Here is a 24,385-nt window from a genome sequence, read left to right on the forward strand (position 1 = left end):
CAAGTGCAGTCTGACCAATACCTTATAAAACCTCAGCATCTCTTTCTTGCTTTTATATTCTAGACATCTCAAAATCAACGCTAACATTGCATTTGCCTTCCTTACCACCAACTCAACCTGCAAGTTAACCTTTAGGGAATCCTGCACAAAGACACTCAAATCCCTTTGCACCTGATTTTTAAATACGTATCCTCTCCCATTCAGAAAATAGTATCTGCCTTTATTCCTTTCACCGAAGTGCATGACTATGCACTTCCTGCACTATAATCTAACTGCCACTTCTCTGCTCAATCTCCCAATCTGTCTAACCCCTTGTGCGGACTCTTTGCTTCCTCAGATCTACCTGCCACTCATTCTGTCTTCGTATCATCTGCAAACTTGGCCACAAAGCCATCAATTAACTTATCCAAATCATTGACATGTAAGGTGAAAAGAAGCGGTCTCAATACTGATCCTGCGTAACACTGGCAGCCAACCAGAAAAGGCTCCTATTATTCCCACTCTGCCTCCTGTCAGTCAGCCAATTTTCTATCCATGCTAGTACATTTCCTGTAAAATCATGGACCCTTATCATGTTAAGCCTCATGTGTGGCACCTTGTCAAAGGCCTTCTGAAAATCCAAGTAAACAACATCCACTGTCTCTTCTCTGTCTTTCCTGTCTGCTATTCCCTCAATGAATTCCAAGAGATTTGTCAAGCAAGATTTCCCTTTAAGGAAACCATGCAGCCATTGGCCTGTTTTATCATGTGCCTCCAAGTATCTTTAATCTGCCCAACCACTGAGGTCAGGCTAACTGGCATACATTTATTTAGCCTCCCTCTTTTCTTAAAGAGTGAACTGACATTTGCAATTTTCCAGTCCTCCGGAACCATTTCAGAATTCTCCGCAATCTCTTCAGCTGCCTCCTTCAGAGCCCTGGGGTGTAGTCCATCTGGTCCAGGTGACTTCATGATTTTCAGCTAAACCAAGCACCTTCTCCTGAGTAATACCAATGACACTCACTTCTGCCCCGACATCTTTGAATTTCTGGCATTTTGCTGGTGTCTTCCACAGTTTCATATCTTGCCTTCACATTTCAGTATTTTTAGTTGCCTTCTGGTGGTTTTTAAAAGCTTCCTAATCCTCCAACTTTTAAAAACTTTTTGGTATATTATTTGCTTTTATGCTATCTCTAACTTCCCTTGTCAACCACAGTTGCCTCATCCTCCCTTTAGAATGCTACTTCCCCTTGGGATGTATCTATCCTGCACCTTCCAAATGCTCCCAGAAACTCTAGCCACTGCTGTTCTGCTGTCATCCCTGCTCGTTGAATATAGAGATTGGTTGGGGTGGGAGGTGAAGACCAGTGGAGTGCTATCCTTGTTCTATCGCAAAGGAGTGAGGAGTAGAAAATGGATGAGATGCACTCAAGGGCTTTGCCAACAATGGTAGAGCAGAAGTACTCTGACAATCTTTACTCATCTGCCTGAGTATTGGTGCACATCCGTGCTACAACCTACAACACCCCTGGGAACTCACCGCCACAGCATCAATTCTTTGCTATTTTAACCAATCCACCTCAGTACAATTTAATTTCTATTCTCATAAACTTCAGGTAACACAGATATAGCTGCAGATAATTACCAATTACATGGCTCTGTGTTATTACACAGAAATTCACAAACGACAAAGTTACTTGGCACCTTCAGACCAATTTCCTCACCTACAAGGTAGGTGTGAGTTACGAAGATGTGATTCCTGTTTTTTTACAGCAAGTTATCACACATGAAAATTGAATTATTAATCTACACTTGGAAAGATTGATCAGTGATCGTCAACAGGGCTTATCAGAGAAAATTCTGCGCAAATAACTTTTATAGAAGTAGCAGTAAAATGTATTGATGAGGGCAGTGCAGCTGGCGTAGTCTGCATGGACTTGAGCAAGGCTTTTCACAAGATCTAACGTGGTGGGCTGGTTCAAAAGATTACAAGCATGAGCTCTAGGGCAAGTTGACTTGATAATAGGAGGTGGAGGTGATGGTGGAAGATGGATTTTGTGATCAGTAGCCTATGAGCAGTGGTGTACCACAGGGACCAGACATGGGACTCTTACTGTTTCCTGTACAAATTAATGAAATGGATCTTTATTTAACCGATTGGGAGTTAAAGTCAAGTGGTAGGCAGTGAAGTACTGGGTGACTAGGATCTAATCTAGCAAGCAGCCCGCAGTAGAATGTATTTATAACATAAAGTGTTGTATTATAGTGTCCTCTTTGTAAGACATCAGTCATTTTGTGCTCTTATTACACAGTTTCCTTTTATAGAAGGTAGGTGGTCTGCTTTATGCACATTCAAATATCGATTTCTGCCCACTGAACTAGCCCATTGAGGTCTGAGATCATTTCCAGCACTCATTTCTTCTAATGGTAACCTTCTGATTAATTTTTAAACATAAAAACCTGCATCAGCTTCATCACACAGGAGCTATACAGACCGAGGGCACCGCCCACCTTTCATCAGTGACTGATTTAAGTGCCCTCTAAACCTTGCCGCATTGCGGTAAGATGCAAGTTCTCTCTAGGGAGCAGCAAATCTTCCCTCGAGTACCGACTAGCTGCGTGTCACTTGCTCTCTCACAGTCACACTCTAAAGAGCTGCACACAGCTCTCCACCTTTGAGACACATTCAAATTATCATCAGCCCAGCGCTGATGCAGGGAGGGTAGGGAAGCTTTTGCTCGCTGTGAGTACTCTGCAAAAAGTGGTAATCACACAGGCGGTGAAACACGGGCGCTTTCCTTCCAACATTTATTTATCCTCTTTAAATTCACAGTAAACAGCAGTGGAATACAGGTTCTTCAGCCCATCCAGCCTATTCAGCGGAACAGCAGTTCCATCTTGGCTGAGTTACATAGCCAACATCTGCCTCATGATAAGAACTTCATCAACAAACTCTGAGATGCGACGAGTACTAGAGCAAGGGAGATAAAGCTAGGTTGTAGGGAGCATCTTGAAGGAAGACAAATAGGTGCAGAGTTGCAGGCGAGGCACAGCTGAAGGCATGGTCTCCAAGAGGAAGGAGTGAATTAGGAATGACGAAAGACAGGATTGAGGAGGGTAGGAAATTGAATGACTGTTTTCCCACTCTGATGTCTAACAGACATAGACATACTTTATTGATCCCGAGGGAAATTGAGTTTCGTTACAGCTGCAACAACCAAGAATAGAGCATAAATATAGAAATACAAAAACCACAATCGAACAACAATATGCACTCGAAGGGAGACAAGGAAGGCCAGGCCTTGTAGGAATTCAAAAACAAGGATAAAAATGTTACAATCAAGGAATAGCTTAATTGTAAGCAGTCAGATCCAGATTCCAGCTTCCCTGGAGATGTGGACATGGGCATTTGGCATTTACAGTGCCTTCTTTAATGGAAACAGGAACAGAATAACGCAACACTTGTGCCTCCTCTACTAAACGTGTCTAATCTAACACCTCAGTCTCCCTTTCACATTAACCCCTAATCCTCCCAAATCTCTCAACATCTGGGAGTCCCCGATGCTATGGTAGGCATAAGCCCACTTAGTGAAACAGGACACGTGCTTGGAGACGGAGGATGCAGATGAGGTACTAAATAAGCACTCTGCATCTACCAATGAGAAAAATGTGATGTGGAGGATAGTGAGACCAGTGTGGAGCATACGAATTTGCTTGGGCATTTTGAGATAAAGGAGGAGGTAATGTCGGGTCTCTCGAGCATTAAGATGGATAAATCCCAGAGCCTGATGGGACATACTCCAAGTTATCGAGAGAGGCACGAGATCACTGTGTTGTCTCTAGCCACAGGTGATGTTCCGCAGGACTGGTGAGCATCTCATCCTGCAGAAATGTGACTCCAGTACAACATGCCATGCAGCATCAATGTACTGGACATGACACTCAGAGACTTTGGCTATATTTTCTGTGATATTATGTTAACTGCTATAGTAATTATATGAGCTATATGTGCCTTGCGCTGTGTATGATGTTGGCACTGTGTTCTGCACTTTGGCCCCACAGGAACACTGTTTCATTTGGCTGGATTCATGTTTGGTTCCCTCCCACAGTACAAGAAGCACTGGCTTGTTGGTTAATTGATCATTGTAAATGGTCCTGTGATTAGGGTGAGTCCCTCTGAAGGGCCTCAGCCCGAATCGTTGACCGTTTACTCTTTCCCACAGGTGCTGCCTGCCCTGCTGAGTTCCTCTACCATTTTGTGTGTGTTGCTTGGATTTCCAGCATCTGCAGATTTTCCCTTTATGATTGTTCTGTAATTAGGCTAGGGTTGAATTGGTGGGTTTCTGGTGGTGGGTTAGAAGGGCATATTCCACGTGGTATCTTTAAATAAAACAAAGAGAGCCTATTGTATGCTTGCCTTTATTAGTTGAGACATTGAGTTCAAGAGTCAGGTAGTTATGTCGTAGTTTTATGAAACTCTGGTTAGGCTGCATTTGGAGTTTTGTATTCAGTTCTGGTCACCCCATCACATGAAGGATGTGGATACTTTGGGGAGAGTGTAGAAGGGGTTCACCACAATGCTGCCTGGATTAGAGGGTATCTGTTATAAGGAGAGTTTGGACAGACTTGGGTTCTTCCCAATCACTGCAACTTGACTCACGACTGGTCAAAATGAAGCAACCTGCATTGGTGACACCTCAAGCATGGCCAGAATCCCAATGAAAACATTCACCAGAAGCTATGAACTCTCCTTGGACACAAGGAGGATGCAGACTGTTGAAAGGCAAAGCATACTCCTTATTCACCTCCTTAGTCCAAAGACAGCCCACTCCCAGGGACAGCGGACCAGGCCAAGCACCTTAGAAAAGGGACAGCAAACAGCTACAAGGATGCATTGTTTCTCTCATGGTAGATTTAAATAACAGTTCTAAGATCAAGAATGCTTTGATAAAATAGGAGAAATTGTTTCCAGTCACATGGGTCACTGTGACCTGAGGAGATTGATTGAAAACAATCAACAAGAGAACCAGAGTGGCAAGGAAACACCATTTTAAAAAAAAACACAATTAAATACATCAGAGGCACAAAGTAATGCAATATGGCACAGGCCATTTAGCCCAACTCACCATGCCAACCAATGTACCCAGCAAGCTGGTCCTATTTGCTCACATTTTACCCATATCCTCCTAAACATCTCCTATCCATGTACTTAATTTATGTCTTTTAAATGTTGTTCCACATTCCCACTGTCCTCTCTGCATGAATAAGTTTCCCCTCAGGCCCCTTTTAAATCTTAAATCTTTGTCCACTCAGCTTAAATGTACACCCTCTAGTTTTAGTTCCCTTTCCCTGGGAAAAGTGTTTGAGCATTTTTTAACCTTGATTTTACACACCTTTATAAAATCACTGCTCAATCTCCTACATTCCAAGGAATAAAAGTTCTACCCGCCCTGGCTCTCTCTATAACTCAGTCCCTCCAGCCCTGGCAACAACCTGATAAAATCTTCTCTGCATTCCTTCCAGTTTAACGTCTTCCCTACAGAAGGGTGACTAGAATGGTTCTGCACACTAAACTCCAAGTGCAGTCTGTGATCTCTAATGGACTGCTGTAAAGGCACAGAAGTACATCCAACGGGTATTTTCAAGGATGGACTAGATAAATATTCAAAAGGGAAAAAACCAAGGGAGATAGGAAAAATCAAGGAGTGGACTGTTAGGATTTTCAGAGTGAGCATAGAAAAAATAGACCAAATGGGTTCCTTCTGAGTGCATCATTCAATTTCTGATCAAAGATGATTTCATCTATGCTTCGAACAATTCTGCTGCATAGTCTAGAAATGGGAATGGTGAAAAACAACTTTGTTGCTTAGTGACAAGCTAAATCAGTAGATCTTTTGCATATAATTATTAAACTGACCAGTTCCCTACAGACTTCCTCCATCATCAAGCAGACAAGGCCAAGGAGAGGACATACACTAATTATGATTCAACGGAAATAAGAATTAAACACAATTAAATTTATCAGTCCAGCCCCATGAGGCAGTTTCCTTGGTAACGGCTCGACCTGCTGGCCTCTCTAAAGATCAGTAACAGTTCACATAGTAGCAGCATTGGCTGAGTTGTGAAATGACATGTGTCCACTCACAACACATCCAAAAAAGATGCAGCTGGAAAGGATAGCAGCTGAGAACTGCCCTCACCCACTGACAGCTCAGGCTGGGCTGAAGTCCCCAGGTTATTTCGAGAAGGTTAACCAGAGCTTACAAAGAAGGTTACAAGGATGTTGCCTGGATTGGGGAGCATGCCTTGTGAGAATACGTTGAGTGAACTCGGCCTCTTTTCCTTGGAGCAAGAGGATGACAGGTGACCTGATAGAGATGTATCAGATGATGAGAGGCATGGATTGTGTGGATAGTCAGAGGCTTTTTCCCCAGGGCTGAAACGGCTAGCATGAGAGGGCACAGTATTAAGGTGCTAGGTTGCAGGTACAGAGGCGATATCAGGGGTAAGTTTTTTTTTAAAAACGCAGAGAGCGGTGAGTGCATGAATGGGCTGCCGGCGACGGTGGTGGAGATGGATACGATTGGTCTTTAAGAGACTCTTGGACAGGTATACGGAGCTCAGAAAAATAGAGGGCTATGGGTAACCCTAGGTAATTTCTCAGGTAAGGACATGTTTGGCACAGCTTTGTGGGCCGAAGGTCCTATACTGTGCTGTAGGTTTTCTATGTTTCTAAAGCCACTACTCTTTGAGCCTCTTGCATTCTCCAAGAAATTCAATGAAACATTGCAACCAGCTGCTTGCCAGAGGCCATGCTCCAACCACAGGCTGACAGGGTTACTGTAGAGCTGATACACCACATAGCTAGGGATCTGGAAGCAGGGTCTACCCAGTCCCAAAATCAGGAGCTCTCTATAGAGCACAAAAGTGGTAATAAATTTCAAATGGGATCTGGGGAATCTATGGAATTCTCCACCTGACAGGGCTGTGCAACCATGCTAAGTGTATTTGAACAGAAATCAAAAGGTTTCTTAATTTTAGACATTAAGAGTATGTAGGGATAGCATAGGAAAGTGATACTGAAATGACAGATTACTGAACAATGGAACAGGTGTATTGGTGACAAAGTTTTGACTTTAGCCTTTCTGGATTCACCCCACTGAAGAAGGGTCCTGACCAGGCCACACCCAGAGTTTCAGCTGAAATGATCCTTACTCAAGTTTCAGGATGTGGGGTCCTCAAAGTTGGTATTTATTGCCTATCCTGCTGCCACAGGGAATGAAACTCAGCACCACCATCCTGGACCATGCCCATCCTGGTGAAGGTGCCCCCATATATAGATAGCTCCAGGAGGTAGACCCTGTTACTAAGGAGGACCAACAATATATTTCTACACCAGGGTTGTGTGTGGCTGGGGGTGGGGGGTTACTACCCCGCATCTGCCACCTCAAAATTCACAGTAAATTTATTATCAAAGTTCATACTATAAGTCACCATATACTACCCTGAGATTCATTTTCTTGTAGTCACTCATAGTAGAACAAAAAAATACAATAGAATCAATGAAAAACTACACACAAATAACCAATGTAAAAATAAATCAATAAATACACATACTGAGACACAAGTTGTAAAGTCGTTGGAAGTGAATCCATAGGTTGTGGTGAATTAGTGCAGTGTTGGGGTGAGTGAAGTTATCCATGCTGGTTCAGGAGACTGACAGTAATAACTGTTCCTGAACCTGATGGTGTGGCAACTAAGGCCCTTGTACCATCTCCCCAAAGGCAGCGGCGATAAGAGGGCATGGCCTGGTTGGTGTGGGTCCTCGACGATGGATAGCACACAAAAGCACTTACGATGATGTTCGGCCATCATGCTGATAATTATGTTTGAAAGATATTTGGACAGGTTCATAGATAGAAAAGATTAAAAGGGATATGGGCCAAACGCAGGCAAATGAGACCTGCTCAGGTAGACTACTTGGTCAACATGAAGGAGTTGGGTCAAAGGACTGTGTCACTTGTAACTGGGATTAGACTGTATGAGCAATAATTAATTGATTGGATTTGTCCTGCTTTTTGAATAGCGCAGACCCAGATAATTTAAATGCCAGTGTTGTAACTACATTGGAACAGCTTAGCTGAAGGTACGGCCAAGCCACCAGTACTGCAGCGGGAATGCTGTCTACCTGTGGTCTGCTGTGTACCCTGAACACTCAGCTCTTTCTTGAAATCATGTGCTGTGAACCGCGCTGTATGAGGGCTGGTTTTGTAACGGTGGAGAGCTCAAGAGGGACCAGTCATTCAGCAGTTCCAGCTGAACAGGGTTGTAAATGCTTCAGCCTTGCCCTCTGCACTCACCGTGGACCCTCTGTGCTGGGATGCTGGAGAAGGGGCCAACTGAGGTGTCAAAAGGGCTGACCTGACTGCACACTGTGCTGCTGCCTGCTACTCAGAAGCATTGAAGTTGGTGCAGTATAACCACGGCAGATTGCCTCGGACATTTCACTTGTGATCGCTAGGCTCTGTTGGACAGTGATAATGTAAGTTGCCACAGGCCTGCTACCCTTGTCTGATGGAGGGACGGACAACATGGGAGCGGTGTAGCCTCGGTTGCAGCAAGGACTAGGCCTCAAGCCTCAGGCTTGCCTGTTGCTGCAGACCAGGGGAGAGACACCGAAGCACTGCAGCGTGGTGTCCGCTCTCAGCTGGGGCCTGGCCTCTCCCTTCAGTGATGCCCTCCCGTGTTTGAGTGGTGGAATGACAGGCTGGATTGTGTGCGTCTGCACACTGCCGGGAGACCATACCATCGATTGCCGGACATTGTCACTCAGGGTCTTAGACTATGCATGTTATTTTTTGGAGTTAACATGCCTCTTTGCTCGCTATTTTGAAGTTTGCTTGCTACTTTGAAAACTTTGCTCCTTAGCTCCAGAGGGACGTTGCCTTGTTCAGCTGTATCCATGTATGGTTTGAATGATAATTAAACTTGATTTGATTGAGGGTGGGAGTGTTCTTCAAGCTCTGCTTTCCCATGTGTTGTCTATCACTTTTTACAACTCAAGAGTGACAGGTCTGGGGAGCTTTGATTTGATCTGCAGTTTGTGTCATCACTCTGCTCAACTGACTGCATGCTGCTAACAGACGTGTAGAATTAATACCTCATTCCTGGTGTGACTCACTGCATGCTCCTCTGCACTCAGCAATGAGCCTGGATGGTGGGGTGAAGGAATCACTGGGCCATGAGCACCAAAATGTGCACCCTAACATGAAGGTGCAGATTGTGGGGTGGGGGTGGGGGGGCAGAGTGTGTGGGAGCAGTGGGGTACATCTGTCTACTGTGATCAGTAGATTTAATAGTGCCGTCTAATATACATACCGTCCGTGCACAGCCCACGGCCCATTGCTGTTCTGATACAGAGCCATACTAAACGATGGCAGGAAGTAGTTCTGTAGAATTATTACCTGATGTTTGTCCTCACTATCAATCCCTTTGCCTCAGAGGCTGTAATAGTTCTCCCACCCTAATGTTCCCCTGCTGAGGATCCCACATTCACATTCAATACATATGAACCAGACCATAGCCACTAAGTACACAATCCCACTGACCACACGTACACCAACCCTAATAACAGCTGGGTCTCCTGTTCTGATACGGAATCCCACAACAATTCTCCCAAGGACTCATTGTACAAGAACCCACAACCACCTTCAGCCTGATCCCAGTTCACAGCCCCAGTGATACCGTTAGCATTAATTCCCGTGGACAGAACTGTCACTAACCCGAATGCCACTCTCGGTGACGCTCCTTCGAATGTGTCTCAGGGTCTGGTGATGTTCTAGGATCTTGTTTCCACAGATGATGTCTACCTGTCAGTCACACAAAGCTCGTAGTTAAACACTCCCCAGATGAATATAAACCCAAAAAGGAACAGCTGCAGGAGCAGGATGACCATTTCCCAGTGAATGCTAGGTGAGACAGGCCAAAGCCCAATATGCTCCAGTGACCCAGTTCAACCCTGACCTTTGGTGTTGTCCGTGTGGAGTTTGTATGTTCTGCCTGTAACCATGGGGGTTTCCCTGGTACTCCAGTTTCCTCTCACTGACAGTGAAGTGGTGGTTCACTGAATCCAATGCAGAGGTGAATGTTAGGTTCCAGGGGTGGAGGGAGGTGGAGGTGCTGTTGAATATGCAAGGAGAATAAAGCAGGAATAGTATAAAAGAGTGCTAGATGGTCACTACAGACTTGATGGGCTGAAGGTCCCCCAGGTTGTCTGGAGGTCAGGCAGGAACAGTCACGCTACCATTTTAGGTTTGGAAATAGAGACCGCTGACCACCAAAGTTCCAGCCCAATCACAATACCACTTGCAATGATCTCAGTCAGGGGTCAGAGACATGAACAAGCTGTCTGCACCTCCACCAGGCTCAGGAAATTCCAGCGTGAATGGCTAATGACCAGCTGATTTCGGCAGCTCAGGCACAATAAGTGTTGGTGAGCGGTCAAACCATTGACTGTCTTGGTACAATATAGTCAGGATGGAATGCTCCTCCTGTCCGATGTGGGAATTCAGGATACTTGACAGGTTCCCTGATGACTACCTCTGCAGAAAGAGCACACAACTTCAGCTCCTGACCGCCCGGGTCAAGGAGTTGGATGTGTTCAGAATTATCCAGGATCTGAAGATGTTATAGATGAGACTTCTGATGCGGTGGCCACACGCAGAGTACTGGCTTCAGACACTAGATGGGTGACCACCAGGAGAGATAAGGGGAGTAAAGAGTCAGTGCAGGGTTCCCCCTGTGGCCATTCCCCTCAGCAACAAGTACACGTCTTTGGATACTGCTGGGGGGGGCGGGGAGTGAGGGGAATGACCCATCGGGGCAAAGCAGTTGCAGCCAGGCACTGTGGCCGGCTCTGAGGCTCAGCACAGAAGGGTAAAGTCAAGCAGTGCAGTCGTGATAGGAGATTGAATAGTTAGGGGAACACAGGAGATTCTGTAGTTGCAAAAGAAACACCAGGATGATGTGTTTGCCTCCCAGTGCTAGGGTCCAGGATGTCTCGGAGCGGCTACAGAATATTCTCAAACGGGAGGGTGAAGAACCAGAGGTCACGGTGAATACTGGCACCAATGACATAGGTAGAAAAAGGGAAGAGGTCCTGTGCAGTCAGTCTATAGGGTTAGGAAAGAAGCTGAAGAGAAGGATCTCCAAAGTGGTCATCTCCCGATTACTCCTGGTGCCACAGGCATGGTTCTTGCGGGAAAGTTCTAAAATTGGAGTAGGGCAAATTACGAGGGCATTAGGGAGGAACTAAGAAGAGTTAATCAGGAATACAGTACCTTTTTTCTAGTAAGTCCACATCAAACTCATGAAGGATGTTAAAAATCAATTGCACAGAGTACAGGAACGGTATGGTCCTCTTACAATGAAGGATGGGGATGGAAAGATAAGAGAACCTTGGGTGTCCAGAGAGGTGATAAACTTAGTCAAGAAGAAAAAAGGAAAAGTATATAAGGCTTCGGAAATCAGGATCAAACAGAACACATGAGGAGTATAAAGAAGCCAGAAACGAACTAAAGAAGGGAATTAGGAAAGCCAGGAGGGGCTGCGAAAAGTCTTCAAGGTAAATTAAGGTGAACCCCAAGGCATTGTATACATACTTCAAGAGCAGAGGATAACTAGGGAGAGGGTAGGACCACGCAGGGATAAAGGGGAGAATATTTGCATGGATGCAGAGAAGGTGATGAAGTCCTTAATGAGCATTTTACTTCAGTATTTACCAAGGAAAAGGAGATGGAAGGCCAGGAGATCAGTGTTGAGTGCATAAATATGTTAGGGTGTCTAGAGGTCAATGAAGGGGAAGTGTTGGGTCTCCTAATGAGTATTAAGGTGGATAAGTCTCCAGGGCCTGATGGGATTTACCCCAAGTTATTGAGGGAGGTATGAGATGAGATTGCTGGGGCCTTGACCAGTATCTTCGTGTCCTCTCTAGCCATAGGCGAGGTCCTGGAGGACTGGCGAGTATCTAATGTTGTACCTCTATTTAAGAAGGGAACAAGTGAAAATCCTGGAAACTCAGTTGAAAGGAAAATGCTGGAGAAAATTCTTGGGAATAGGATATATGAGCATTTGGAAACCCATGGGCTTATTAGGGAGAGGCACCATAGCTCTGTACAGGCAAATCATGTCTTACCAACTTGATTGAGTTTTTTTGACAAGGTGACGAGAGAGATTAATGAAGGTAGAGCAGTGGATGTTGTCTACATGTATTACAGTAAGGCATTTGACAAAGTCTCCCATGGGAGGCTAATCCAGATTAGGACGCAAAGGTCTCTGACAAATTAGCTGTTTGGATTCAGACAGGCTTGTATGTAGTTGACAGAGAGTAGTGGTTGAAGAGGCTTCGAGCTGGAGGTCTGTAATTAGTGGTGTTATACAGGGATCTGTGCTGGGATCTTTGCTGTTGGTAAGGTATATAAATGACTTGGATGAGAAAGTAGACGGGTGGGTTAGTAAGTTTGCAGATGATGGCGAGATTGGCGGAGTTGTGGATAGTATAGAAGACTGGCAAAGAATACAGGTATGGGCAGAGAAATGGCAGATGGAGTTTAACCCAGATAAATGTGAGGTGCTGCACCTTGGTAGGGCAAAGGTAAGGAGCCAGTACACTGTCAAGGACAAGAACCTTAAGTGTTGTTGAGCAGAGAGATCTTGGGGTCCGAGTTTATAGCTCCTTGAAAATGGCAACACAAGTCAACAGGGAGGTTATGAAGGCTTATGGAATGCTTGCTTTTATTAGTCGAGGCATTGAGTTCAAAAGTCAAGAGGTTATGCTGCAACTTTATAGAACTCTAGTTAAGCCACATCAGAAGTTTTGCATACACTGTTGGTCGCCCCACTATAGGAAGGATGTTGAGGCTTTGGAAAGAGTGCAGAAGAGGTTTACCAGGATGCTGCCTAGTGTAGAGGGCATGTGATTATGAGAGGTTGGACAAACTTGAGTTGTTTTCTCTGGACCAGCGGAGGTTGAGGGGGAGATGTGATAAAGGTTTATAAGATTATGAGGCATAGATAGGATAGACAGGGAGAATCTATTTTCCCAGGGTAGAAATGTCTAATAGAGGGCATGCATTGAAAGTTGAGAGGGGGTAATTTCAAAGGGGATTTGAGGGGTCAGTGTTTTTTTTTTACTCAGAGCAGACATCCCACCTCTCCTGGAAGTTCCGGGAGTCTCCCGCATAGTAATAGTGGCTCCCTGATGCCCGCAAATTATGTACAATGTCCCAGAAACAATTTTTTTTGAGAGGGGTAGAGGGGTAGAGGGGGGGGAGGGGGTAGAGAGAGAGAGAAATAGAGAGAGAGGGAGAGAGATAGAAAGAGCACATGCGCCATGGCAGAGTGTTCCAAAAAAAATATATAAAACGTACGACACCCCAGACTACCCTAAAGCGTACCCCTGCCTAATAGGGGTCAAAAATAATGACAGTGCTGCTCGCTGCACTGTTTGCAACAGTGACTTTTCTATTGCCCATGGTGGGTTAAGACTGTAAAAGACATGTTGAGGTGAGTTTAACAGGTGTCATCTGTTCATTAGCATAGCTAACGTCATTTAAACTAGCTGGGTAGCTGCTAAGGAGCTACTCTATTGCAGACATCCTACCTCTCCCAGAAGTTCCGGGAGTCTCCCGCAAATTGATGGCGCTACCTTCCTGAAATGAGTTTTTGCAGGGTAGGATGTCTGCTCCGAGTGTGTTGGATGCCTGGAATGCGCTGCCTGGTATGGTAGTAGAGGCGAGTACATTAGAAGCTTTTAAGAGACGTTTAGATAGGCTCATGAATATGAGGAAGATGGAGGGATACGGGTATTGTGTGGGTGGGAGTGATTAGTTTTTGGGGTTTTTTTGATTTACTTTTTACCTGGCTCGGTACGACATTGTGGGCCGAAGGGCCTGTTCTGTGCTGTTCTATGATGGTCATACACAGAAAGTCCCTGCCTCAGACTGCAGCATTCCTTCAGTACTGCACATAGTATGGAGTTCCACCAGTAGTATGTGAACAGAGCTGACCCCTGGAACGGATTGCATGTTCTCCCCACTGACAGGCAAGTGAGGGTGTTTGTCATGTCCTGGCCCCGAGATCAGCAGCTCACATGAGCACAACCAGCTTCCTTGATTCTAACATTGACTTCATCCATGGCAGGGTTTTCCTTCCCTCAATCACAACACCCTGGGCATCAAACTTGGGTCAAACTCTGCTCTGCTGTCGACACGAGTTTCACTGACCTCCTCTGTGGTGGTGAGTTAGCAGAGACTTCACAGGAGAGTGATACTGGAGAAATCTAAACTGAGCACTGGTAGTCTCGGGTTTATGGGGATTACCTGATGATTCTCACTTGGTTAATATAAAAATTGTTAGATTAAATGGCTGGCATTACCTGGTTTAATCTCCCCTGCTGTTTAGAACATATCCAGGCAAACTTGCACATGGTTGGGGAAGACAGTAGCAGCAGCAGTGGTGAGGACCCTGTGTGCTACACCTGCCCAAGCCTGACAGTCACTGTCCAAAACGGAGTAAAAACACAGCAAAGGACCAGAGAGTACCTGACACTGTAACACTTCAGAACTGCATGCTGTCACACTGTCTGCTTAAAGCAATTGTAACAGCTTCTCATGTATGAAAAGATTGATGAGTCCTTTGTCTCCACCACACTTGGGTCTACTTGCCTCTCCTGGGCTTTTAAGCAACCTTCAGATGTGATTTGTGCAGCTAACTGCAAAACAACACAACTACCAGATGAAGCAGCACTCAATCACCAGGAAAGATCGAAAGCTAATTACAAAACCCATCCACTGTCAGAGCACAGGTTACAAAGGGCACCAGGAGATCAGTGGAGAGCCGATAAATAATAAATGAAGGCCTCGTGATGGATAAAACGGGCCACAGAAAGCATGGAGCATAGTGAGAAAATCAAAGTGAGAGATGGGGAGAAGAGAAGGGGAGAAGGAGGGAGGAGGGAGAGAAGAGGGAGGATTAAAAAGCATTTAAGAAACAGAAACATTGCTCACAAGAACAAGAAAGGAAAGTAAGTGAGGGAAGGAATAAAAAACTGAATCAAAGCAAGAAGAATGAGGAAGACATCAGAGTGAGAATGAGGGAAGTTAAAGAGAATCTAAGAAAAGGTATGAGATAATTAAAAGGAAAGCAAGAAATTGAGAGACAATGGCACATAAAAAGATTCAAAGGACAAAACACCTGGAAAACAAAGTGTTCCAACAGAAGAGACACAAACAAGTAAATTCTTCCCAGAGGGCAGGGCCTGCATTTATTTATAAATTGCTTTGCGCAAGTCTGCAGCTCCCAGGCTCTGCATAGATTCATGTGCTGGGCAGCCGTCTTCTCCTCCCACAACTTCTCAGGGGAGCCATCTGTCTCACATTTAATTACAGTGAAAACTGGTACATACTGAAGTCGTTCACATGAGTGGAACCAGAGCTGCTCCTGGAACAAAGAAGGATCAGCACAGCACCCATTCCGCCGAGAGGGAGATAGCTGTCTCATGCCCACTGTCCATCCAGGATCCCCATCATCAGAACAGCACTCAGCCAAGCTGTCTCCACCTGAACACACCATAATACTCCCTGTGGGATCAGCACAGCACCCATTCCCTGAGATAGCTGTCTCCCTTACTGCTTGGTTGATTAGAAAGCAAAGTTTGACATATTCATTAACTTTTCTACAAGGGACAGATAGTATGGGACAGTTCTATGGCGGCATGCTCCGGTCCATCTTTCACAACATTTAGGGAAATACACAAAACCCTGGTTTTGCCTACCGTCCATCTGGGTTCTCCCTTTACCAGAATTAGATGGCATATGGATGAGGTATAAAGAGAGGTTGGACAAACTTGGATTATTCACCCTGGAGTGACACAGACAGATGGAAGACCTGATAGAGGTTTATAAAATTAGGGAGGTACAGATAGAGTAGATAATCAGTTTATCTACTCAGGGTAGAAATGTCAAAATTACTGTACATAGCTTTAAGGTGAGTGGGGGGGGGGAATGTTTAAAGGTGACATGTGAGACAAGTGGTAGGTGCCTGGAATGGGGTGGCAGGAGTGAAAGTTTCAGCAGATCTGATATTGGTGTTTAGAGAGGCTATTAGACAGACACATGAGTACACAGGAAACAGAGGTCATGTGTAGGCAGAAGGGATTTAGTTTCATTTTGGTCTGTCATTGGTACATGTTGGTACCAATGACATAAGAAGGAAAAGCAAAGTGGTCCTAAAGAGAGAATTCAGAGAGCTAGGCAGAAAGCTGAGAAGTAGGACCTCCAGGGTAGTAATTTCTGGATTGCTATGTGTGCCACGCGGCAGTGAGAATAGAAACAGGATGATCTGGCAGATAAATGCATGGCTGAGAAGCTGGTGCAGGGGGCAGGGCTTCAGGTTCTTGGATCACTGGGATCTCTCCTGGGAAAGGTATGACCTGTATAAAAGGGATGGGCTGCACCTGAACCTAAGGGGGACCAATATTCTCATGTGGGCAGTTTGTTAAGAGCTGCTGGGGAGGGTTTATACCAATTTGGCAGGGTGATGGGAACTGGAGCAAAGGGACTCAGGATAGGACAGATGGTTTAAAAAAAAAGCAAAGATAACACACAGTCAGACTATCAGGAAGGGCAGGCAGATGATAGGACAAAATTGCAGCCAGCAGGGTGACCATCAGTGCATTAGGGATGTAGAATCAAAAAGAATAGCAAATACAGTACTCAAAGTGTTATATCTTTGAGTACTGTATTTGCTATTCTTTTTGATCCCTAATCTCACTGCATGGTGTATAAGAAATGATGATCTTGTTTCAGTTTTACAGATTGTTGGGTATGACGTTGTGGACATCGCTGAATCGTGGCTGAAGGATAGTTGTAGTTGGGAGCTGAATGTCCAAGGTTACACATTGTATTGGAGGGATAGGAACATAGGCAGAGTGAGTGGCGTGGCTTTGTTGGTAAAGAATGGCATCAAATCATTAAAAAGATGTGACATACGATCGGAAGATATTGAATCCTTGTGGGTGGAGTTAAGAAACTGCAAGGGTAAAAGGACCCTGATGGCAGTTTTATATAGGCCTCCAAACAGTAGCTGGGACGTGGACTACAGATTCCAACTGGAAATACAAAAGGTGTGTCAAAAGGGCAATGTTATGACAGTCATGGGAGATTTTAACATGCAGGTAGAGTGGGAAAATCAGGTTGGTAATGGATCTTAAGAGAGTGAAGTTGTTGAATGCCTATGAGATGGTTTTTTAGAGCCTACCAGGGGATCAACTATACTGGATTGGGTGCTACGTAATGAACCAGAGGCAATTAGAGAGCTTAAGGTAAAGGAACCCTTTGGAGACAATGATCACAATATGATGGAGTTCAACTTGAAATTTGATAGGGAGAAAGTAAAGTCCGACGTAGCAGTATTTCAGTGGAGTAAAGAAAATTACAGTGGAATGAGAGAGGTGTTGGCCAAGTAAATTGGAAGGAGATGCTGGCAAAGTTTCTGGGATAAATGAGGAAGGAGCAGGATAGATGTATTCCAAAAACAAAGGAATACTCAAATGGCAAAATAGTGCAACTGTGGCTGACAAAGGAAGTCAAAGCTAATGTAAAAGCAAAAGACAAGGCATATGATAAAGCAAAAATTAGCAGGAGAGAGAGAGAGGATTGGGAAGCTTTTAAAAACCCTACAGAAATGAACTAAAAGAATCATTAGGAGGAAAAAGATGAAATATGAAAACAAGCTAGCAAACAATATCAAGGTGGACAGAAAAAGCTTCTTCATATATAAAAACTTAGAGAGATGAAAATGGATACAGGACTGAAGAAATGAGGCCAGAAAAATAATAATGGGGGACAAGGAGATGGCAGATGAACTAATGAGTATTTTGCACCAGTCTTCACAGTGGAAGATACCAGCAGTATGCCAGGTGTTGAAGGGTGTGAAGCAAGAGAAGTGAGTGTAGTTACTATTACAAGGGGGAAGTGCTCAAAAAGCTGAAAGACCTAAATCAGCCGGACCAGATGAACTGCACACTAGGATTTTTCTGAAAGAGGTAGTGGAAGAGATTGTGGAGGCATTAGTAATGATCTTTCAAGACTCATTGGACCTTGACATTGTTCTGGAGGACTGGAAAATTGCAAATGTCACTCCACTCTTTAAGAAAGGAGGGAGGCAGCAGAAAGGAAATTATAGACCAGGTAGCCTGACCTCAGTGGTTGGGAAGATGTTGGAGTCAATTGAGAAGATGTTGGATGAGGTTATGGAGTAACTCGGTGGCACAGGACAAGATAGGACAAAGTCAGCATGGTTTCCTTAAGGGAAAACCTTGCCTGACGAACCCACTGGAATTCTTTGAGGAAATTACAAGTAGGATAGATAAAGGGGATGTAGTGGATGTTGTATATTTAGATTTTTAGAAGGCCTTTGACAAGGTGCCACACATGAGGCTGCTTACCAAGTTAAGAGCCAATGGTATTACAGTAAAGTAACTGGCACAGTTAGAGCATTGGCTGATTAGAAGGAGGTAGCAAGTGGGAGTAAAAGGATCCTTTTCTGGTTGGCTGCCAGTGACTAGTGGTGTTCTGCAGGGGTCTGTGGTGGGACTGCTTCTTTTTATATTGTATATCAATGATTTAGATGATAGAATAGATGACTTTGTTGCCAAGTTTGCAGGTGATACGAAGATTGATGGAGGGGCAGGTAGTGTTGAAGAAACAGGTAGGCTGCAGAAGGATTTAGGCAGATTAGGAGAGTGGGCAAGAAAGTGGCAAATGAAATACAATGTTGGAAAATGCACGCTCATGCACTTTGGTAGAAGAAATAAATGTGCAGTGTATTTTCTAAATGGGAAGAAAATCCAAAAATTTGGGATGCAAAGGAACTAGGGAGTCTTTGTGCAGAACACCCTAAAGGTTAACTTGCAGGTTGAGTCAGTGGTGAGGAAGGCAAATTCAATGTCAGCATCCACTTCAAGAGGTCTAGAATATAAGAGCAAGGATGTGATGCTGAGGCTTTATAAGGCACTGGTGAGGCCTCACCTTGAGTATTGTGAACAGTTTTGGGCTCCTTATCTGAGAACAGATGTGCTGGCATCGGAGAGGGTCCAGAGGAGGTTCACAAGGATGATTCCAGGAATGAACGGGTTATCATATGAGGAACCCTTGATGGCTTTGACCCTGTACTGGCTGGAATTTAGAAGGATGAGGGGGAATCTCATTGAAACCTTACAAATGTTGAAAGGCTTAGACAGAGTAGATGTGTAAAGGATGTTTCCCATGGTGGGGAGTCCAGGACAAGAGGGCACAGCCTCAGGATAGAGGGGTGTTCACTTAAAATAGAGACGCAGAGATATTTCCTTAGCCAGAGGGTAGTGAATTTGTGAATTTATTACCACAGGCAGCTGTGGCGGCCAGGTTATTGGGTGTATTTAAAGCAGAGATTGATAGTTTCTTGATCAGCCACAGCATCAAAGGTTATGGGGAGGTGGCCAGGGAGTGGGGCTGAGGAGGGGTAAAAAGGATCAGCCATGATTGAATGGTGGAGCAGACTCAACCGGCATATGGCCTAAATCTGCTCCTATGTGTTATGGTCTCTGGTCTTCATTTGATATCGCATTCAGCCAACACTGTGCGTGGAAGGGCTTGTTCCTGTGCTGTACTTTTCTATGTTCTATGACTTTCAGTTGAAACAGCAAAATTCTTGCAAACTGGAGATAAACTTGGGCAAGCTCTCCCATAGATCAGCCAAGTGTCGAATGTAACATATGGAGAGAGTGGGCCCTTTACATGGATGTATAAAAGAGCATGTCAGTTCAAGCTGGTTTCCACTTGATGCTGTGGGGGGGGCGGGGGGGTGCATAGGTGGCAGAACAATTTACCCCATAAACCTTAGGTATTCTCAGTTCTCCCCCTCTCATCGGGCAGAAGCTACAAAAGCCTGAAAGCACATACCTCCAGGCGAGAGGACAGCTTCTACTCTACCATTAAAAGACAACAGAATGGTCCCCTTGTATGATAAAATGGACTCTTGACCTCATAATCGACCTCATAAAGATCCTGCACGTCACTGTCTGCCTGTTCTGCACCTTGTGTCACTGTAACACTTTATTCTGCATTCTGTTATAGCTTTCCCTTGTATTATCTCAATGCATCGTTGCAATGTAATGGTCTGTATGAATGGCATGCTACACAAAGTTTTTCACTGTACCTTGATACACATGACAGCAACAAACCAAATTACCACCACCTCAGTGTTCGACAAATTCCTCACCCCAAAACGAAGATGAATCTCTGAGGAAACAGACCTGTACTCTGTGCCTGCACTTAGTCAGATCAGGACATTCTAAGCACTGGGACTAGTAAAGTTCATGTGATACAAGCGCCAGGAATTGACTCTCTTCAATAAGAATTTAATCATTTTCTTGACACCCAAAGGCGTTTCTGTTGCTGAACTCCATCGTGTGAATGGCCAGCTGGGAACATAATCACTCACAGGAACAGGTCAGAGGCTTTGCACCCTGCAGCAAGGGACTGAACAAAGCCTAACCTACAGCTCGGCAACATGTTCCATTGCACTCCAGCTGCCAATGTGAATACAGTTCCAACAAGAGGGTCAGTCCATCCAGGAAGACCCTCTTGTTGCACTTGACTGACATTTCATCCACCACACTAAACTAACCTCCTCCACTACGGCCATACGTTGGGTCTTTACAAAATGCTGGAACTCCTCAGTGGGCCAGGTAGCCCGTATGGACTTGACTACATTCTGGGAATGCAGTAGCTTGTTGACACTTCCAGAAGTGAGACTCAGTAAAAGCTGCTTTTGTTTACTAGGGAACGACCTTTACACCTCACTCTTCCAATACCATTAAAGCTCAGAGATCACTCTTCATTCTCAGACAGAATCCCTTCAACAGCCCTTCCCGTGTGCACATGTAGAAGTTTACCCTATAGATGGGGTCCAATTCCAGCTTCATTCGGATAAACTTTTCCACATGTCGGACTGTTGCCTCCTCTGACACCCGGACATACTTCTTCTGCAGCGGCTGAAAGAAAAACCAAAGGATATCAAGCAGGGAGCCAGAGGCAGAAAGAGTTTGACAGACTGAATGGTCAGCTCTTGTTACCAGGAGCAAGACATCAAGTGCACTAATTTCAATTCTTATACCAATCACCTATAAAATCTATTAAAATGGCAGTGGTTCTATTTTCAGCTATTGAGAATTGTTAGTATGAACATAATGTAAATTTTACACTTTTATTGGGGCTTTGTTAAGAGCAACACCTGATTTGAAAAGGTCGGAGGCTCAGGATGAGAGCACACTACAAAGTCAGTTACTGCTCAGAACATTAATGTTTCCCTCATCTTAGCTGAAAATCTAAGGACTCGTGTATCACAATCCAGGGGAAGTGGGTTGTTAATTACACAGCTTGGTGGTGGCTGTGTTAGTTCAAGATTGGAGGGACAAAACTCTCTTCTACATGAGTAGATAGAAAGCTGCTGCCACTAGTGGAGAGGTCAAGGACTAGAGGTTACGGATATAATGTAAAGCGGAAGAGAATCAGGGGTGACAAAGTAAGTCACCAAAGACTCTTGCAAATTTCTACAGATGTACACGGGAGAGCATTCTGACTGATTGCCTGATATGGAGGCTCCAATGCACAGGATTGAAGGAAGCTGCAGAGGGTCAACCTATGCCAGCTGCGTAATGGGTACAGCCCTTCCCACCATCAAGATCTTCAAAAGACAATTCTTCAAGAAAGTAGTATCCATCAATGAGGACCCTCATCATGTAGGAACATGCCTCTTCTTATTATTACTAGTAATAAGATGGCACAGTGGAGGTACAGGAGTCTGAACACCCACACTTAGCATTTTAGGAATAGCTTCTTCTCCTCGGCTAGATTTCTCAATAGTCTGTGCTCATTATTCCTTTTTTCACTATTTATGTACTTATTTTTGAAACTTTAGTAATTTTTATGACTTGCACTGTACTGCTGTTACAAATCAACAAATTTCACAACATATATCAGTGATAATAAACCTGATTCTGAAGATCTTATTTACGCAGTACGATTGAATGCCTTGTCTGTGGGAGTGATGGACACAGGTTTCAACATTGCCCTCTAAAGGGAAATAGATAAATAATCAGCAAAGAAAGGTTTGCAAAATTACAGATGAAAGTAGTTGGGGTGGAACTACAGAGATGCTCTGGGGACAGTTACATTGGACCTGATGCGCCAAATGGCCTCCTCCTGTGATGTACCCATTCTGCGGTCCTTCCATCAATCAAGACATAAATATCGAAACTCACTTTCAACCATCCAGAACCAAACTCTGCACCAGATACTACAGAATTATTATCAGGTTTACTGTCCCTTGCAATAGTTGTGAAATTTGTTGTTTTGTTGCAGCAGTACAGGCAAAACAAATCACTACAAGTTACGATAATAAATAAATAGTGCTTACTGCTGGCTAGATCTTGCAAATGAAGGCACACTCAGTACCAATAATCAGACATCATCCCAGGTACAATCACAAGCCACAGCAATCCATTATCACAGCAGACAAGGAGCCTCTGAGAATGAAACCTCTGGTGGTATGTTAGGGCCCCAGCTTCCTAAGTTTCCACACACTCTGCTGCACCCTTCTAATGTCAGGAAAACAGTAGTGTGAGAACTGGGAAACCACTGTCCCTGGTACCAAGAGCATGTCCTGTGGCACCTCTCTATGTCAAATAGCAATCTTTTATACAACGATTCATAAAGGTCAAGACTTGACACAGACTGCTGGATAATGGGGCTCAGTGGTTTTGATGAAATTTTGTTTCTTTTTGCACTGATGCCTTGTTTTACACAGTCTTGTCCTTTCTCAACTGTCTTGTATAATTTGTGTAATGTATGTCTTGTGCACTGTCTGACTATAGGAGCCTGTGATGGAGCTACAAGCAGGTCCTTTGCTGTACCTATACCTGTACCTCCCTGCACTTGTGCATTTGACAATAAACTCAACGAGAAATGCCTCAGGTGATGCCAAGGGTGCTGCAGCCACGAGTGCCACGAAGTGGGTGGGATGGAGCAGTATGGACGAACCCTGCTCACCAATGCAGTTGTAAAACACAGAGAACCTCCTGACAAGCAACCACAGGTAATGTTCACAGAAATGAGTACCAGATAAAGCAGCAAGACACCACTGGGTTGATGCAGACACACACTGCCCTGTGAGACCAGAAGGTACCAAGTCGTAGCACTGCTCTGTGCCACACTAACTGACCTCTGGAATATAAGATTAAAGCTTAACCATCATCCCAGCTCTGTATTGGTGCCAGTGATTCTTGTACAGGGCTTCTGTGCATTCATGTGAGACACGCAAGAGAGTGTGCACGAGAGTGATCATGCTTAAACAAAAGAAAAAGGAAGAATGAGTAATCGTAACTAAATATTTCCACATGTAGACTGGCTGTGTACGCCAGACTCCACGTATACAGGCTACTGCTTCACCTTTCCCTTTTGTAATCAGGCAACGGTGAGCGAAGTCAGCAAGAAGCAAATTCCTAACTTCAACACTGAAGTACAAATTCCAAAATGGCCCTTAGTGTCCACTGATCATTCACTATAGTTCCAATTACACAGACATCCTCAGGGTCTGGTCCACACTCTCTCCAGCATCCATCTCACTGACCAGGACTGAGCTACTGAAGCAGCTTCCAAAGCTGTAGCAACTACCTACTCCTGATCCTGTTTTCACTCAACACTCTATTCTGCAGGCTTCCTGCATTCTGAAACCTTTCTCTGGCCCCATTCAGAAAAGCGTGGTGCTTTGCTGCCAGTTGGTAGACAAAATGCTGACAGCTCAATACTGAAAATTATTCAGGCTGTTTCCACTTTGCACATCAGTGCTCACAAGTACATTATTTTTAAATTGAAGTTGGCAGCTATGCCAGGCCTGAGAGATTGCTGCTGACTCCACTTACAACTCGAGTAATTATTAAAAGCAAAATTATTCACAACATCAGGCTTCAATTTGAACATGTCTCCAGCACAGCTGAGGACTCACTTCTAACCCATTGGTTCAAGTGCTTAGCTGCCCTGATCAGTCTGGCAGGTGCAGGGAAGGAAAACAAGATCTCGTAGGGGAACTGCAAAACGACACGCGTCACTCTATCCGTGATTTAATGGTACTCCCAATTGTTTGTGATTCATTTAGGATTCTCAGGACACCAGCTGGATTCCAGCAAAGGAGCCTATTAAACAAGTCACGCATTAGTAAGATGTGCACTGTTCAGATAAATGCCCATTGTTTTAAATAACCTGTCTGGCCAGAACGGTAGGCATGCACACATCAGAGCTTCAATGGT

The 24,385-nt window shown here is 44.5% G+C and overlaps 1 protein-coding gene across 4 annotated transcripts in view; it reads right to left on the bottom strand.

Moving 5' to 3' along the window:
- pcgf6 (polycomb group ring finger 6) overlaps positions 1–24,385 on the bottom strand; it is a 55,325-nt gene that overhangs the window by 3,323 nt on the left and 27,617 nt on the right. For 3 of the 4 annotated variants that reach the window (XM_072239094.1, XM_072239093.1, XM_072239092.1), the window contains 2 exons: positions 20,975–21,073; positions 9,762–9,848 (listed from right to left, as the gene is read on the bottom strand). In XM_072239094.1, coding sequence (XP_072095195.1) covers positions 9,762–9,848; positions 20,975–21,073 — 186 coding nt within the window. The remainder of the gene's footprint in view (positions 1–9,761; positions 9,849–20,974; positions 21,074–24,385) is intronic. The other variant, XM_072239096.1, reaches the window with a different exon arrangement.

Source organism: Mobula birostris, chromosome 21, assembly GCF_030028105.1.
Source record: "Mobula birostris isolate sMobBir1 chromosome 21, sMobBir1.hap1, whole genome shotgun sequence".
NCBI classification, from domain to species: Eukaryota; Metazoa; Chordata; class Chondrichthyes; order Myliobatiformes; family Myliobatidae; genus Mobula; species Mobula birostris.